This window comes from Equus quagga, chromosome 3 (genome assembly GCF_021613505.1).
Source record: "Equus quagga isolate Etosha38 chromosome 3, UCLA_HA_Equagga_1.0, whole genome shotgun sequence".
NCBI classification, from domain to species: domain Eukaryota; kingdom Metazoa; phylum Chordata; class Mammalia; order Perissodactyla; family Equidae; genus Equus; species Equus quagga.
In genome coordinates this window covers 100160988-100179235 of record NC_060269.1, presented here as the reverse complement: position 1 = coordinate 100179235, position 18248 = coordinate 100160988, and the positions used below count along the sequence as shown (strand labels likewise).

Below are 18248 nucleotides of genomic sequence, written 5' to 3'. Positions count from 1 at the left end.
TGGTTATTGGAACACTCCCTGTGGTTTCCTTGAGTCAATTTATACCAAGTTCTTATTGACTGTTTGCTTTATATCAAAAGAAAGGGCAAACTGAGGGAAGCTATTTGCTTCCACAACTTGTACTTCCCTTTATGAAAAACTCAAATGATATTTTCCATAATTAGCCCATAAACTCAATGAGGACTTGGGATTGAGTCAGTTTCTTATTCTTAAGGGTCATGTATTACCTGGAAAGAGGTAAAAAATACTAATTTTTGTTTGGGTCTTTGTTAAATCAGGAATGCTTATACTATACTCTAGGACAAGGGTTAACAAACTTTTTTTTGTCAAGGGCCAGATAGTAAACATTTTTTTAGGCTTTGCTGGTCATACGGATTCTGTTGCAACTATTCACCTCTGCCGCTATTGTGCAAAAACCATCATAGACTGTATGTAACCGAATGGGCATGGTTATATTCCAATAAAACTGTTTACAAAAACAGGAGATGTGCCAGATTTGGCCTGTGGTCATAGTTTGCTGACCCCTGCTCTAGGGTAGGACTAAAATAAGAGTAAATGAATGTATAATTACCCAGCTAAAAGAGGAAAAAAATAGAATAATAAAAAATAATCCTAAATAACATCAGAAAGAAAAGAAAAAGAATTATAATAGGTAGGCTAAAGAAATAGCTAATAGTAAGATAGTAAATTGAAATCCAAATTAATTGTATTAAATGTAAAGGACAAAATACCTCAATAAAAAGGCCACAGATGTGTCAAGATGATCATAAAACAAACCTAAATTCTGTTTCCAAGAGACATACTTTAAAATATACAGATAGAAGTTGAAACTAAAAAGTTAAACAGTAACCTAAAAAAAGCTGATGTAGTCATGTTAATATCAGATAAAGTAGACTTCAAGGCAGAAAAATGTTTAAAGAGGGAGATTTTAAAATGGTAAATTGTTCAGTTCACAAAGAATATATGAAGTTCTGGATTTGTGTCCTTAATAACATCTCAAAAATACATAAAAATCAGTTGACTGAACTAAAAGAAGAAATAGACAAATTCACAGTCATAATGGGAGATTTAAAAACTCCTCTTTTGGTAATGGATAGAAAGTATAGAGGAAAAAATCAATATGGAATTAGAAAACTTTGAGCAACATGGTTAACACTTGACCTGAGGGACTTATGACTTAAGCACCTCAGATTATACACATGCATATTTTCAAAAGTTGAAAGGATTGAAATCATATAACATACGTTGTTTGACCATAGTGGCCATAGTATTTAACTAGTGTTTAGCTAGAAATCAGTAACCAAAAACTAGGAAATTTGCGTGTGTTTGGAAAGAATAAATCTCGATGGAAATTGGAAAATATTTTGAACTGAAATATGATAAGGAAAATACTACATATGAAAACTTATGGGATGTAACTGAAGCTGTGTTAGAAATTTAGAGCCTTACATACATACATATGAAAAGAAAAAGTTTTAAAAATTAATGATCTAAGCATAAATTTCCAGAGTTTAGAAAAACAATAGCAAATTAAATACAAGGAAAATTTAAAAAGGTTTTGGTAGGGGCTGGCCCCGTGGCCAAGTGGTTAGGTTCACATGCTCTGCTGCAGGTGGCCCAGTGTTTCGTTGGTTTGAATCCTGGGCGCAGAGATGGCACTGCTCATCAAACCACGCTGAGGCAGCGTCCCACATGCCACAACTAGAAGGACCCACAATGAAGAATATGCAACTATGTACCGGGGGGCTTTGGGGAGAAAAAGGAAAAAAAAAAAAATTAAAAAAAAAAAAGCTAGCCTTTCTTAAAAAAAAAAAAAAAAAGGGTTTTGGTAAAGATAAGAGCAGAAGTTAATAAAATAAAAAACAAACAGCGGCCAGCCTGGTGGCACAGTGGTTAAGTTTGCGTGTTCTACTTTGGCGGCCTAGGGTTCACCCGTTTGGATCCTGAGTGCGGACCTGCACACCACTTGTCAAGCCATGCTGTGGCAGACATCCCACATATAAAGTAGAGGAACATGGGCATGGATGTTAGCTCAGGGCCAGTCTTCCTCAGCAAAAAGAGCAGGATTGGCAGTGGATGTTAGCTCAGGGCTAATCAACCTCAAAAAAAGAAAAACAAACATACAGTAAAGAAAATCAACAAAGCCGAAAAGAAAATTAATTCTTTGAGAAGTCTAATAAAATTTGATAACTCCTGGTAAGACTGATCAAGAAAAAAATGAGAGAAAGGACAACCAATATCAGGAATGAAAAAGTAATTATCACTACACATCTTACACAGTATTAAATGTCATGAGAGAATATTATGAACAGTCTTCAAATTTATGCCAGTAAATTTGAAAATTTAATCCAAATGGACAAATTTGTTGAAAAATTCAGCTTAGTAAAGGTGACACAAGAATAAAAAAATCTGAATAGTCTTATAACTATCTTTTTTTAATTTTTTAATTTTTTTATTGAGTTAATGATAGGTTACAATCTTGTGAAATTTCAGTTGTACATTAATGTTTGTCATTCGTGTTGTAGGTGCACCACTTCACCCTTTGTGCCCACCCCCCATCCCACCTTTCCCCTGGTATCCACTAATCTGTTCTCTTAGTCCACATTTTTAAATTCCTCATATGAGTGGAGTCATACACAGATTATCCTTCTCTAGCTGGCTTATTTCACTTAACATAATTCCCTCAAGGTCCATCCATGTTATTGCAAATGGAATGATTTCTGTTTTGCAGAACAAACAATGTATATACAATGGTATATATATATATACCATATATATACATCTTCTTTATCCATTCATCTGTTGATGGGCACTTAGGTTGCTTCCATGTCTTGGCTATTGTAAATAATGCTGCAATGAACGTTGGGGTGCATAGGACTTTTGGAATTGCTGACTTCAAGCTCTTTGGATATATACCTAGTAGTGGAATGGCTGGATCGTATGGTAGTTCTATTTTCAATTTTTTGAGGAATCTCCATACTGTTTTCCATAGTGGCTGCACCAGTTTGCATTCCCACCAGCAGTGTATGAGGGTTCCTTTTTCTCCACAACCTCTCCAACATTTGTTACTATTAGTTTTAGATATTTTTCTCATTCTAATGGGTGTAACGTGATATCTTAGTGTAGTTTTGATTTGCATTTCCCTGATGATTAGCGATGATGAGCATCTTTTCATGTGCCTATTGGCCATCTGTATATCTTTTTGGAGAAATGTCTGTTCGTCTTATAACTATCTTTAAAAATTTTAATCTAATTAAAAATTTACCCACAGTAGAAATTTCCACCAAACATTTAAGGAAGAAATACCAGTCTTTTTTCAAGCTCTTATACAGAATGGAGAAAATACTAGTTTTGTGAGCTCTTCATGGACATTAAAAGAAAGGAAACTAGGTTATCTAACTTATGAACATAAATGTAACAATCTTAATAAAATATTAGCAAATTGAATCTAGCAATACTTAAAAAGTATAGCACATCATTACCAAATTGAGCTTATTCCAGGTTTTTGATATTTATAAGCCAAGGTTGGCTTGACATTTGAAAATCAGTCCTAATTCACCACATTAACCAAAATAAAGGAGGAGGAAACAATCCTATGATCATCTCAATATCTGCAGAAAAAAATTTGATAAAAATTAATTCATAAAAAACTTGTCAAGTAATAGTTGAGAAGCTTCTTCTGATAAAGCATATCTATTTGCAAAAAAAGCTACAGCAAACATCATATTTAATAGTGAAATGTTGAAGTTTTTTCTCAGATTAGGAATGAGTTAAGGATACCCACCATCACCACTTTACTGGAGTCTTAGCCAATGTAGTAAGGCAGGAAAAAGAATAAAAGATACAGTGAATGGAAAGGAAGAAAGAACATTGTCATTCATAGCCAATATGAATGAATGTTGAAAAACTGAAAAGCCATGATTGTTATTACTACTGTGGTTATTATTACCAATAGGTGAATATAAAAAGGTTGTTAGCGCTGAGGTCAATATAAAAAATTATGAATAGCGTAAAAAATATCAAAAACCTAGGAATAAATCCAGTGAAAACATGGAAAACCATTCCTTTATGATTAGTGTTTTTTGTTCCCTTCTTAAGAAATATATCCATGCCAAAGATCATGGATATATTTTTCTATGCCCTTTTAAACTTTATTGTCTTGCTTTTCACATTTAGAGGTATGATCCACTTGGAGTTGCTTTTTGGGCATGATGTAAGTGAAGAGTCAAGAGTTTTATTTTCCATAGAGATAACCAACAGAGTCAGAGCTGTTTATGAGAAGACTGTCTTTGGCCTGTTGTTCTACAGTGTCGGCTTTGTCATAAATCAAGCATTTCTTCTATGCTTACATCTATTTCTGATCTCTATTCCATTCCATTGGTCCACTAAGTCCACAGTGTTGTAGTCGTGCTTTATAATTTTTGATATGCACCATGTTCTTCTTTAAGAATGTGTTGGATATTCGTAGCTCTTTGCATTTTCAAATAAAAGTTAGCTTTTTGATGGCTATGGAATGGCATCCCACTATCATTTGAATTTGCAATTCCATGATTGCCAACATCTTTTCATATGCTTTTGACCTTATGGAAACTTATTTTGTGAAGAGCCAGTTCAAAACTGTCTCACGTTTTTCTACTCTGTTGTCTTTTTCTTAATGATCTAGAGGAGATCTTTGTATATTCTGAATACAAGATTGTTGTTGGTTATATGTGTTGCAAATAATTTCTCCTACTTTGTGCTTGCCTTTTTACTCTCTTAAAGGAGTCACTTAATAAACAGAAGCTCCTAATTTCAGTGTATCCAAATATTGTGATTTCTGTGTATGCTTTTCACCTGTTCTTTGCAGAAGAAAGAACAGATAAATCTAAGATTCTGCTTGAGTAAAATTAAAATTTAATTTTTTACTTCTAAGTGATATTTGCTTTGCAGCTGTGGATTTCTTCAATCAGATCAACATGCTTTACGGAACAATCACAGATTTCTGTACAGAGGAAAGTTGTCCGGTGATGTCAGCTGGCCCAAAGTAAGATATGGTTCATGGTTCTCATTTTTACTTTATTTTATAGTTCTTAAATAAGAAGAAAGTTTCTGACCATATAATTTCTCTACCTAGCCTCTCCTTCAGTGGCTCACCAATGACTAGTATATTAAGTCCAGATTCTTTAGCCTGAGCTTTATGGCCCTCCCTGTATTGTCCTCCATCATGTCTTTCCTCTGTTGGCTTATGGTCTGTCCAAACGACATTATTGCAAATGCCTTGCTTTTGTGAAAACTCCATTACTTATACTCTGAAAACTTACTCATTCTGTTCTTCTCTTGGATATTTTTCTTCTTTTCCCATGTCCTTCTTATCATCATTCTGCTAATATTTCAAAAAATCTTACCCATCTTAAAGGCCCACATCAAATGCCTCCTTCTGCATGAGACCTTCTGATTTCTTCAGACTAGATGGGGTCTTTCTATTTAACTTTTTTATCTGTATGATTATGTTTCTGTGTTACGTTATACTTGTACCTTATACTTAAACATGTTTTATTTAATCTGTTCAATTTGTTCTTCTTTGAAATCCCTTTTGGTGCAAGAACAGTGCCTGCCGCCTAGGTAGCACTCCATAAATGTTGCTTGGATCAATAAATTTTTTTTTTTTAAAGATTTTATTTTGTCCCTTTTTCTCCCCAAAGCCCCCCGGTACATAGTTGTATATTCTTCTTTGCGGGTCCTTCTAGTTGTGGCATGTGGGACGCTGCCTCAGCGTGGTTTGATGAGCAGTGCCATGTCCGCGCCCAGGATTCGAACCAATGAAACACTGGGCCGCCTGCAGCGGAGCATGTGAACTTAACCACTCGGCCACGGGGCCAGCCCCTGGATCGATGAATTTTTGAAATTGGATTTTGTTATTACCATGGCTGATAATAACAATGGCAGCGACCATTTACTTTGTGCTACCTAATGTAAGGCCTTTCACGCATCATGTTTTTTCGTTCATACAGCAACCTTAGGAGGTGAGAAAACTATTGTTATCCTCATTTTATAGGAAAAGAAAGAGTCTGAGAAAGGTTAAGTAACATGTCCAAGTTCCTTTTATTTAGAAACAGGCAGAACTAGGGTTGAAATTCAGGTCTCTCTGATTCTATTGCCTGTACTCTTAAATTGCTACATTGTATTATTTTCTTATAAGAAATGTTAATTGATACTTATAGAGAGAAATAGAGAGAAATTTTATTTTTAGTGTCAACTTTTTATAAAGTATGTTCTCCCCCCCAATGATATACAAGGTGTAAATATCAAAACAAAACAAATTGCCCAAACTTACTCATGCTTAGGAATGTTATCATTGTAAGTATTAGTGACTTTAGATTGCTGTTCATTTATTGTACTAATGCTTTCATTGCTCAGAATATTTTTGATGACTTTTAAATTGCAATGTAGAGTCAGATCACTAGCTACCCAAAAGATTCAGTTATATTACTTCATTGTCATACTTTATTTTTTGACCAAATTCACATATTGAATGAAGTATTACCTAATTGGAGTTGTCTACCTTGTTCCTCACATTGACTGCAAATGAGCTTAGATATTTATCAGAATCGAGTCCTTTTAAAAAGAATTGACAATTTGCCATCATCAAAGATGTTCAAAATAATATGCTTTGAATATTTCTTAAGGTAATTTTTTGAGAAGAGCTTATTTTCAAATATACTGAAAAGAGCTTATTTTCAAACTATTTCAAATTTCAAAACTTCAGATAATTTTAAGGGTACAGAAAGGTTGCCAGAACAGCACAAAGAACTTCCATATCCTTTTCATCCAGATTCCCCAATTATTAATATTTTACTGCATAAATGCTTTATTACCCACTCTCTCTCTCTCTCTCTATGTATACTCATTAATGTTAATTTTTTGTGAACCTTTTGAGCAAGTTGTAGACATTATGCTCCTTTATCCCTACATATTCAAATATGACACACTGTGTATTTTCCAAGAAGAAGGATACACTTTTACATAACCAGCATACAGACCCTTCAAATCACTGCTTCCAGTCCATAGACACCATTCATATTTCATCAGCTGCATCAACAATATCTCAGTTTTTTCTTTTTGGTCCAGGATCCTATCTAGGATTATATATTGCATTTGTTTGACTTACCTCTTCAGGTATCTTCAGTCTGGAATAGTTCTTCAGTCTTTCCTTGTTGTTTTGGCCTTTGTGCAGGAAAGAGTTGACGTAGCTGGCCTGACTGCCATCTCTTGAAAAGTCTGCTTGCAAGGTTGGCCCTTGGATGGCATCTGGGAATTTGGATTTTAGAAGGGTTCCCACTACCCTACCTGTTAAGAGTGGTTTACTGTGCCTAAACTGTTTCTACAAATGATACTGCTTATGCTTTCCTTCTGGGAGTCTGGAATTTTAGTATGTGCATGCAGAAGTTGCCTACTTGACCATCTCCCAGTAAAAAACCTGGACACTGAGTCTCTGATGAGCTTCCCTGAGAGACAGTGTTTAAGCCGTGTTATCACAACTCAGTCTTGGGGGGATTAAGCATATCTGATGTGATGCCACTGGGAGAGGACTCTTGGAAGCGTGTGCCTGGTTTCCTCTAGACTTGGCCCCATTTGCCAATTTTGGTTTGTGTTCTTTCACTGTAATAAATCATAGCTGTGAGTACAACTATATGCTCAGTTCTGTTAAGTCCTCTTAGCAAATCATCAAACCTGGGGGTCATCTTAGGGGGCCTGACACATTCTGTCTGATGTTTCCTTATGACCACATTCAGGCCATGCATTCTGGGCAGGAATGATACTTTTTTCTTAGTGGATCATATCAGGAGACATGCACTGATGACCATCCATCACTAGTGATTTTCATCCTGATTGCCTTATCCTGTTACTGTTTACAAGATTTCTTTACCTCAAATTTGTCATTTTTCCTGTGTGTACTTCATTAGTATTTTATTGGGAGATTTTCTGATAATACACCAATATCTTGTTCCTGTGAACCAGGGAGAATTACTACCACTTAGAATACTGCTCTGATCACTTTCCCCACAGAAATCTTATCTAAATACCTGGTCTAGGAAGAATGTACCTAATTCTTCAAAAGTAAGAGACACAGGATCTCTGTAAAGATACTACAAAAATGGAAAATGATCTTTTCCCTCCTTTTCTTCCTTCCTTCTACCCTTCCTTCCATCCTCTCAACTTCCTTTTTGTCTTTGCTCCCTTCTCCTTCCTTCCCTTCCCTCTGTCCACCTTTCCTTTCACCGACCCTCCCTTTCTTCCTCTTTTTGGAGAATCTTAACTTTTGCCATCATTAGTGCTGAGAAGATGCAGTTGTCATCATGATTTGCCATCTTTACCAGCAGATGCTCAGGACTGTACCGAGGAGAGGCATTTTTTAATAGCTTAGCACTGGCCCCTTGCAAAGTGGTATTGAGTGATGGTTCATAGGATTTTGTTCTTATTCACTGTTCCTTATTATTATTAACCAAGAAATGGTGAGTATTTTGGAGTTTGCAATTTTTAAGTTCATATTATGATGACAGAAGTAAATTTTAAAGAGAATGGTCTGCCAAAGGTGAAATAAAAAAATGAATGGGGCAAAATAGAGTTACAAGGTAAAGTGATCTTAAGTATAAACATGACGAAAGAATCAGAATCATAGTTATAAATTCTAGAAGTATAAGCAATATATAGATTTTTTGATTTTTCAAAAAGCCTTAGGTTATGGAAAGTTGGTATTTTTTTAAAAGCTTCAGGATATTGAAAATGATTTATGGTTTACTGTGTCTGCTTTTGATTTTTGCATTTAAAAATGATATGGAACACTGAGAATCATTAAGAAAGTGAAAAACATGATTGTGAGGGAAACGCAAAAATGTTAAGGTTTCTTAACATAATGGAGAAAACATGGATGAGTCTCTGTCTTGAAGTAAAGAGTGATGATGGTTAAAAGTCCTACCATTCATGGTCTCTTCCTCCTAAGGATCAAATAATAATAGGCTTAAGTCGCACTCAGGACTTTAGTTTTATATTAGGAAGAATCTCTTGACTGTGAAAGTGATTAAACAGTGGAATAGAATGCTGAGAAGTGTTGGAGAATCTTCTCTTGGAGACCTTCCAAGTAGGCTTCCAAGTAGTTGACAGCCACTCCTCTTGCCTGGGGTTGGCAGTAAGGTATGCTGGCAGAATGTCTATTCAGGTGTATACTGTTTAGGTTTTTTTTTATTGTTCAGGTGTAAGTAGCTCTGATTAAATAGCGTCCTTATTTATCCTCTCTCAAGATAATTTCATCGTTTAAAATAATCTGTAGGGTTTTTCCATTATATTTTCTCTCATCTCCTTTGCTAGGCTCACCGACCTATCATTCTGTCAGTCCAAACTCTGGAACAAGGTTGGAAAAACACATCTGATTCAAAGAGAGAAGCTAAATGGCAGAAGTAACCTTTTAGGGGGGCTGGCCCCGTGGCCGAGTGGTTAAGTTCACATGCTCCACTGTGGCGGCCCAGGGTCTTGCTGGTTCGGATCCTGGGCGTGGACATGGCACCACTTGTCAGGCCATATTGAGGTGGCATCCCACATGCCACAACTAGAAGGACCTGCAACTAAGATACACAACTATGTACTAGGTGGGATTTGGGGAGATAAAGTAGGAAAAAAAAAAGATTGGCAACAGTTGTTAGCTCAGGTGCCAATCTTTAAAAAAAAAAAAGACGTAAACTTTTAGAAACCAAAAAACTAAGTGCTAGTTTAGTTTAGAGATCTTTATACTTTGAAATTTCAGCTGTATGCTTATTCTTTATCCTAAAATTCAGGTTGTGGTTGTGTGTGAGGGTGTATGTGTGTGTAAGTAACTCCATTAGTATAGTTGTACTGTTTTGCTTACTTATTTACAAGTCTGTCTTCTCTACTAGTCTGTTCTCTTTGAGAACAGGGAAAATATCTTTCATTTTGGTGATCCTTGTTCAAGAACAATATTCCTTGATACAGTATTTCTCACATGTTAGGTACACATAAAATGTTTATTATGCCAAAGGATAATGTTCTATTAATACCCAAATCCTATGGGCATCTTTATTTGGATTGTCAATTTTCTTTAAAGGCATGTTTAGCTCCTCAACCAAATGTACTCAAATATTAAATCATTCTCTTCTTCATTCGTCTTACTTTGGAGCTCCCTTTGTCATTCTCGATCTTTAACCCAAAATTTAAAGCCCTAAGTTAAAAAGAATTGTATTGCCTAAGGAGAAATGTTTTTCAAGGAAGAAAAACAACTGTAAAGATTAAAGATGGTCATCATGGAAGTGGGAAATAAGCGAGATTTTCTACAATGGTAATGTATTATTCTAAAATGTAAATGCTATATGTGAAGGAAAGCTCAAAAATTTTATGGGATCTGCTTAGTTTGGATTGTGATAAATACAAAATTGTCCAGTAGCAATATAAAAACGCTGAATTGAAATGCCAAATGTGAAGAGTCTTTATTTGGAGGAGCACATTGTTTAAAATATGTCCTGTATACATTCATAACAGACATACATATATAATATAAAAATATACACACTATGTATGTAGATATACTGACATTCTGTGTGCTTTTTATCTTTCCAATGCAGATATGAGTATCACTGGGCAGATGGAACAAACATAAAGAAGCCTATTAAGTGCTCTGCACCAAAGTATATTGATTACCTGATGACTTGGGTTCAGGATCAGTTGGATGATGAGACGTTATTTCCGTCAAAAATTGGTATAATTGTTTTGTATACTTGGGATCTATCATGATTTATCTAATTTTATATGTTTCTAGAGCTTATTGACTCTATTCCGGGAACCATATTGGATTTACTATACCTATCAAAATATTTCTAGTCTTACATGTTTAAAAGTGTCCTTTTTCATACCAAGTTTATCATAAACATTAAGGTAAACCTCGCTATAATTTTAAACAATGAGAAGATCAAAATCTGGCCTGTTATGGAAAAACAAAGATTGTATATTGGGTAGGCAGCCAATATCATCTGCCAGTAGTCATCCATTTCTTGTTTAGGGAAGGAGTTTATATGAGTTATATCCAGTTTTACATTCTGTTTGTGGCAAAGAGGGAGTTTGAAGTGATGACCCACAGTGCGAATCTTACAGACTGAAATCAGCCTAGGTGAGGAGAAAAGAAGAAGGTTTGAGGAGTTGGCCTGTTATCAGCTTTTTATATTTGCTCTTAAGGGCTGACCTTTCATGTGGAAATTGTTCACATCTAGACAGTTCATTATGATTTTACCTTCTCGAACTTAACAGCTGTGTTTTCTGAAAAAATTAAGAATTGTCTCTTCTAACAATAAACAACTTTTGGACTGTATTTTATGCTTTTAGTTTTTGGAAGAAGGGTGTAGTTGGGGGAGACAGCAATGTAAATAGTTGCTGTTATTATGGATTGTTTTAAGCACATTTATTTGATGCTTTAATTACTTTGGAGCCTTTATAATAAGAGGTTTGTTTTTCAAAACTGTATTACATGGATAAGTGCCCTCACCTTATCTTTTATCTCCCATAATATATTTTTTAACTTTTTATTTTGGCCCAATTTCAGACTTTTAGAAAATTTGCTAGAATCGTGCCAAGAATCCCTGAGTATCCTTCTTCTAGATTCTTTAGTTGCCAACATTTTTTCCCCATTTGCTTTCTCTCTCTCCTCCCCACGTCCCTTTCTTTTTCCTGGACTGTTTGAGAGTAAGTTGCAGATACGATGCACCTTTATTCATATGTTCTTCAATGTGTATTTCCGTAGAAAATCACAGTATAACCATCAATATCAGGAAATTAACCCCGATATAATACTATTGTATAATTTACAGATTTTATTCAGATTTTTCACATTTTCCCAGTAATATCCTTTATAGCAAAAGAAAATCTTTGACATTTGTTTTCATTCAGTTGTCACGTCTCTTTAGCCTCCTTTAATGTGGAATATGTATACTTAAGTCTTTTCTGGGTTTTCATGACACTGCTATTTTTGCAGTGTGTAGGCATACTATTTTATGTAGTGTGGTTTGTCTTATGTTTTCTTGTGACCTATAAGATTTTTAAATGAGCAGTGGGCAATGTGATGACATTGAACCCAGTAATACCAGTATTTGGCTTGTGTTTTGCCAATCTGGATCATTTAGCTGGGGTAACAGAGGATATTGAATTTTATATTTTTCTAGTTTTGTATTTGCTTTATGCTGTAACAGTGTTTAAATTCATAAAAGAATGAGCCTAGTTGAGCAGGACCACCGATAATTTCAGGATAAATGTAGACCTGAAGTAGTAATGAAATAATTTCCGTAGAAAGAAATATAAAAACATATTGCACGCATTTTAAACAAAACTGGACATGGTTACTATGTTATTTGTGTTCAGCAAATATTTGTATTGAGACTTGATATTAAGAAATCTGAAGATCTGAGTGTGAGTTTTAGCTCTATTACCATCTTAGGCATTTCTTTCTTTCATTTTAGTAAAGTGGTGCTATATTAGAGGCGTAAAGGGCTATTCTAAAGACTAATTCTTATTCCATAGATGCTTTGAAGTTTATTTTCGTTCATGATATGTTGAGAACTTCTGAAAACTACAGTGGGTATATTAAGTAGTAATTCATAAATATTTCTTTTCAGTCTTGTCTTGGTAATTTATGTTGTCATTTGCTGACAAACTCATATTGCTTTGTCCTCGTCTCTTGTTAATAGAGGGACTGTTTATCTATTTACTAGGTGTCCCATTCCCGAAGAATTTCATGTCGGTGGCAAAAACTATACTCAAACGCCTCTTTAGGGTTTATGCTCATATTTACCATCAGCATTTCGACCCTGTGATCCAGCTTCAGGAGGAAGCTCATCTCAATACGTCTTTCAAGCACTTTATTTTTTTTGTCCAGGTAAGATGGATTAGGAGGCTTTTTTTGCTCAGTAAAAGAAATAGTTCTCAGCTGAATACTGCATTCATACCATAAGGATAAAATTTGCCATATCTCTCTGGTCTTTATCCTTTTCTATACTTGCCATGATGATAATGACAGGCCTTTTGTTATTGAATTTCATTCATCTCCAAGGTGGTGGCGTGCAAATCTAAAATGGATCTGAGAGGATTTGCCTTGGATTTGCTTCATTTAACAGGCCATAATGGAGGGACTGAATAGGGAACCTGGCTGGTTTGGCAGACCTACAGATGAACTTGGTCTCTTGAGCATTTTAGCACTCTTCCTACTCCTGTTAATCTTCAATTCCTGTCTACCCTGGATTCTTTTTGGCATACTCTGGCGTGGAAATGGGTTTTGAATATCACACCTTTTTTTCCCCCTCTTTTAAACCATATTCTGAATGATTTTTAAGTTAGGTACTATCCATTATGTTCAAAAGGGAAAAATGTCCCAAAGAATGTTGCTATTCCAGAGGTCCGTTAGACTTTGATCTGACTCCTTAGTTGACCTCCTCTTCCTTCTCTCTTGAGTTCTCAGAGAACTGGCCTTAGAGGTGTAGACTAAGAGGGGCGAGGCTATTCCCACCCTGCTATAACAATTACAGAACTATCAGGCAGGAGTGACAAAGAGGTGGAAGTGGATAAGCTGACCACCTTTTTTTTTTGGTGGAAGTTGAGAGGGGAGATAGTAGGCAGAAGTCCAAGGCTTCAATCTTTGTTCCTTTTGTATTTCTGTGGGCGTGTACTTATAAACGCCTTCTCCACACCCCATCTCCACTAAAGACAAATGTATCTATGTTCCCTCTATACACAGTCTTCATACTGAAGGCACACATTTTGTGTCTTAATTTCACCTATATAAACACATTTTAGGAGATCTTAACTTGCCACAACTGTCACTCTGAGCAGTTACTTTACTGTGGTATCTCATCTACAGACACCTGTACAAACAAAGAAAACATTATCCTAAAGTGTGCATCTGTGCTTTGGTTCAGGCAGAACACGATTACTGAAGTTCAGTTTTAGTGGTTTAGGACAGGATGTTCTCTCACCAGAAGGGTTAATTTTACCCTACTGTATGATCTTAAAGTACACTGTGTCTCCCAACTCCTAGCAGATAGTTGGGGATCGATAAATGGCATTCACCACATCTGAGCCTGTTTACACCTCAGGACAGTGACTTTCTTAAAGGTAGGTCCATTAGTATACATTATCACCCTGTGACTGAGTTAAGAGGGGCCTGCGCCCTGGGCCTCACAATTTAGAGAATCCTGCTCTGGCCTTTCTCCAGCTGTATTCCCTCAGAGGGTGAGGAATCCACAGGGCCAAGCACATGCCTATGCAGATCCCTAAACTAACTCTTTTACTCTTCATATAATGCTGAAAATTTGCCTGAGGTGCATCTTTTTGGTCCTTACTTGGTTGACTATATCTAAATGGTGCCCGAGTTATTCGTTTTAATAGGAAACAGCAATTCCCATTTATTGAGTGTTTACTTTGTGCCAGGGGTTACTCGAAATGGTTAACATACGGTACACATTTAGTCCCCACAATAATTTTATGAGGTAGGGGGATTTATGCTAATATTATGACAGATGTAAAATGTAACAATATGAGAAATAGTTAAGTGATTTCCTAAGACACAGAGCTAGGGAATAGAATAAACGTTTTGAAAAAAAATTTCACTTTTATTTACTTTAAAGCTAATTTCCAACAAATGTTAATGAAAATCTGCTTTGGAATTAGATGTAAATAATACGTTTCTATAATTTCTTCTACCTTTCTTTATCATGCTTAGGAATTCAACCTTATTGATAGAAGAGAACTTGCACCACTCCAAGAACTGATTGAAAAACTCACCTCAAAGGACAGATAAAAGGATGCAGAGCTGTGTGAATTGTTCCTCAAATGAAACTGAGGAGTGTATTTGGATTTCGTTGTATTTTATTTTATCTCGGTTGTTTTTGTCTTAGGTTTGGGGGGCTTGTTTGGGTTCCTTTTTCTTTATTCTGAATAAATGAAACCATATTCATATTCTATTGCTAGAGGAAGCCAAGAACCACTCTCTATACATTTGATGGGGTAAATTTTGTTTTAGTGGCATAAAGTTTTTTTTTAACCTGGTTTTGGTTACTTGTGACATTTTTGATGATACTGTGTGTTGAAAGAAAATGCTTATTGATTGGACTGCTGATGGATGGGGGTTGTGTGTTGTGTAAATTGTGGCCGATTTTTGAAGTCCCCAAAAGACTTATGTTTTTAAGTGCCTTGGCAGGCTCACTTCTGAGGTGCAAAGCACAGACATGGAACTGAACAGGACTTGAAACAATATTAGGATCACTATCCAGGGCACTTACTGATGCATGTTTTAAAATACCTATGATAAAAGCCATAGTTTACTTAAATTGATGATTTCCAGCTTTTACTACATTGAAACACACAATTTGTAAAGGTGTGCATGTAGAACATACAAAATTAGTATTTCTTAATTATTTTTGATATTGATGGTAATTCTGTTCAAATACCTAAAGTTCTACAAGCAGGTCTTTGTCCATCTCTTGATATCTGTGATATTGAAACTTCAGGATGTTGAAATGTAAATACCTATTGGATTTCGGCTTCTTTCTACATGTTAACTGCACTGTGGGTATAAAAATTCAGGTTATATGTAGGTTTGCCATCTTCAGAGGTGATGCTGAACTGTGAGATTTCTTAGCAATTGCCAAATGAGCCATAAGTCTGCAGCATCCCCTTCCACTTTGAAGAGGAGGGGATAGGAGTGTGTGTTTGTTTGTGGAGGTTAATTTGTATGGGGAGTTAGGGATGGGATTAAGTACGGGGAGTCAAGAAAGTCCTGTCTTAAAACCCTTGAATAGAATGGCATGGAGATTTTAATCAGTTTCTTGTAAACAAAGTCTTAGAGACTTCCTTTTAGGAATCCACTTCCATGAGAAGTTAAAGATAAATTATTAATTTTAGGTATAGACATTAAACATGGAATTTAAGGACTGTTTGAGGAAATTAATCACTTTCCAGCATTTCCATTCAATGAATGGAGCTGGTGTTTGCCTGTCATTTTAAAATGATACAGTACCTTCTTTGCTTATTATTGTCTCAATTTGAAACATTCTGCCTTCTGATTTTTCCACTATGAAAGGAATTTTTTTTTTCTTTTAAAGATTTTATTTTTTTCCTTTTTCTCCCCAAAGCCCCCCAGTACATAGTTGTATATTCTTCGTTGTGGGTCCTTCTAGTTGTGGCATGTGGGACGCTGCCTCAGCGTGGTCTGATAAGCAGTGCCATGTCCGTGCCCAGGATTCGAACCGACGAAACACTGGGCTGCCTGCAGCAGAGCACGCGAACTTAACCACTCGGCCACGGGGCCAGCCCCTGAAAGGAATTTTTTTTTGCAGTGATATTAAACAATGAAAGTGCTAATTCAGTAATTAACTTTTACATTTTATTTGCCATGACTTTCTAGTGAATTATCCCCATAAGTAAGAAGTTTGGAAACTTAGTTTTTAAAATAAATATTACCTTTTCACTTTAGTTTTATTCTTGAGAAATATCCTTTTCAGACTTCCAGTTTTAATTGTCATTTCTGATAAGTATGTTTCCTTCAGTTAGAAATATATACTCTTCCTTCAGTTAGAAGTATATACCTTTTTTCTTGTAGAATAGAAATCTTGCTCTGAAATTGTATAGACTAAAAACAGTAGAAAAGAATCTAAAATGAAATCAGTTTGTTTTTGCCATTAACAAGTAAAGCAGTAATATAATTTATTGCCATTATAATTATGATCACTAGGAGCTCCCTTTTTCTCCACTTCATTTCTAATAGTCGTTCCACAAGTACCAACAGTGGCAGTAACAGGAGAGCCTGGCAGAGGCAAATATATTGGAGATTCATTGGTAATGCTTATTTCTAAACTGCAGTGAGAACTAGCTGATTTCCTTAGAATAAATCTTTTAGTATCCAAATAGGTAACATCAGCAACTATAGGTTGATTCGCAAATAAAATTTTCTATCAGGTGATTTGGGGTCCTGTTTAGCAAAATGAACCACGTGATTACTCAGTAGTCTTCCATACTGCATTTGACTTCATATCAACCTAGTAACAAAGGGGTTTCAATAGCCAAGTGTAGAGAGAATAGTGAAAAATTGTTCTTGCTCTTTTAAGCCTTATACAGTAGTACACTGTAAAAAATAGGAAAATGTTTCTATAAATTATTGTTTAGTAGTAGGACCTACTTTCCCACTGTATGTAGATAGGAGTTTGTTGTCACTGTGCCAGAATCTCAGGTGCCTGCTTCTGAGTATTCCTTTAAACAGAGGTATTGGGAAGTAAGGAGATATGTGTGTGTATATATATGGTAACAAAGTGGAGAAGTTCTCCCAGGGAGAGGCCTGGCGTTGTACATGATGTTACATGGCTACAAGTAAGGAGAGACTCACCAAAGCAAGTGAGAAATAACTGATTTGAGAAAAAGTGGCTTTGATTTGTTTGGTTCCCATGAGCATTAGTAAGATGCCCTGTATAAAATAAGGATCAAATCTTGGTTTTGCAGCAGAGTTTGCTTATAAACGTCTATTGGAATCTTTCCAATTCTTTCAATTTGTAAATGATCAAGGTAATGATTTCCCTCCTGCTCTTTACACAGAGATATAAAGCAGAAGGTGGTTTTCTCATCTGCTGATAAAAGCATAAAATATAAAGTAGTAGGTTAACATAGTATTATTGGCACAATGCTTTGGTTAAATGTTGATATGAAGCAAGTTTTAGGAATTATTTTAAATGATGGAGTAATGGTGGTACAGAGAAATTAATAACAAAGAGTGAAAATCTTGTAGTTAGCGGTAGATGGTGCTACTGGCTTGCATTTGCTGGCTTATGATTCTGTTTCCCATAAAAACCGTGGCGTTAGACTGCACTGAAACAGTGAGCATGCATTAGTTAGTGGGAGAGGCTTTGGAGGTGCGTTTACCTCCAACTGAAAGATTTTAGGTTGTGCTCTTTCTCTACCTTTGTTTGTCATTTGTAACATTCTGAATAGTAAAGCGTAAAATGCAGTAGGGAGGAGAAGACATGGTCAGTGTATAATATATCTCAGACTGAGTTACTGCCTGGCTTATCAGGAAAGATAAAGCACTACAATCTCTTATTTTCAGGAAATACAGATGATGTGGATATTTATATTTTACATATAATCACTAGACTCCATTTATGTATTAGCATTTTCCTTGCTTATGGGAAAATAGCATAATGACAGATTTCCTTTATACCTTTGTCTACACCCTC

The 18248-nt window shown here is 35.6% G+C and overlaps 1 protein-coding gene across 1 annotated transcript in view; it reads left to right on the top strand.

Moving 5' to 3' along the window:
• Positions 1-16213, top strand: part of MOB1B (MOB kinase activator 1B) — a 61450-nt gene extending 45237 nt beyond the window's left edge. The window contains exons 3-6 of the mRNA XM_046656640.1: positions 4930-5023; positions 10611-10744; positions 12744-12907; positions 14747-16213. Of these exons, the coding sequence (XP_046512596.1) occupies positions 4930-5023; positions 10611-10744; positions 12744-12907; positions 14747-14824 (470 nt within the window). The 3' untranslated portion in view covers positions 14825-16213. The remainder of the gene's footprint in view (positions 1-4929; positions 5024-10610; positions 10745-12743; positions 12908-14746) is intronic.
• Positions 16214-18248: the final 2035 nt, after the last annotated feature.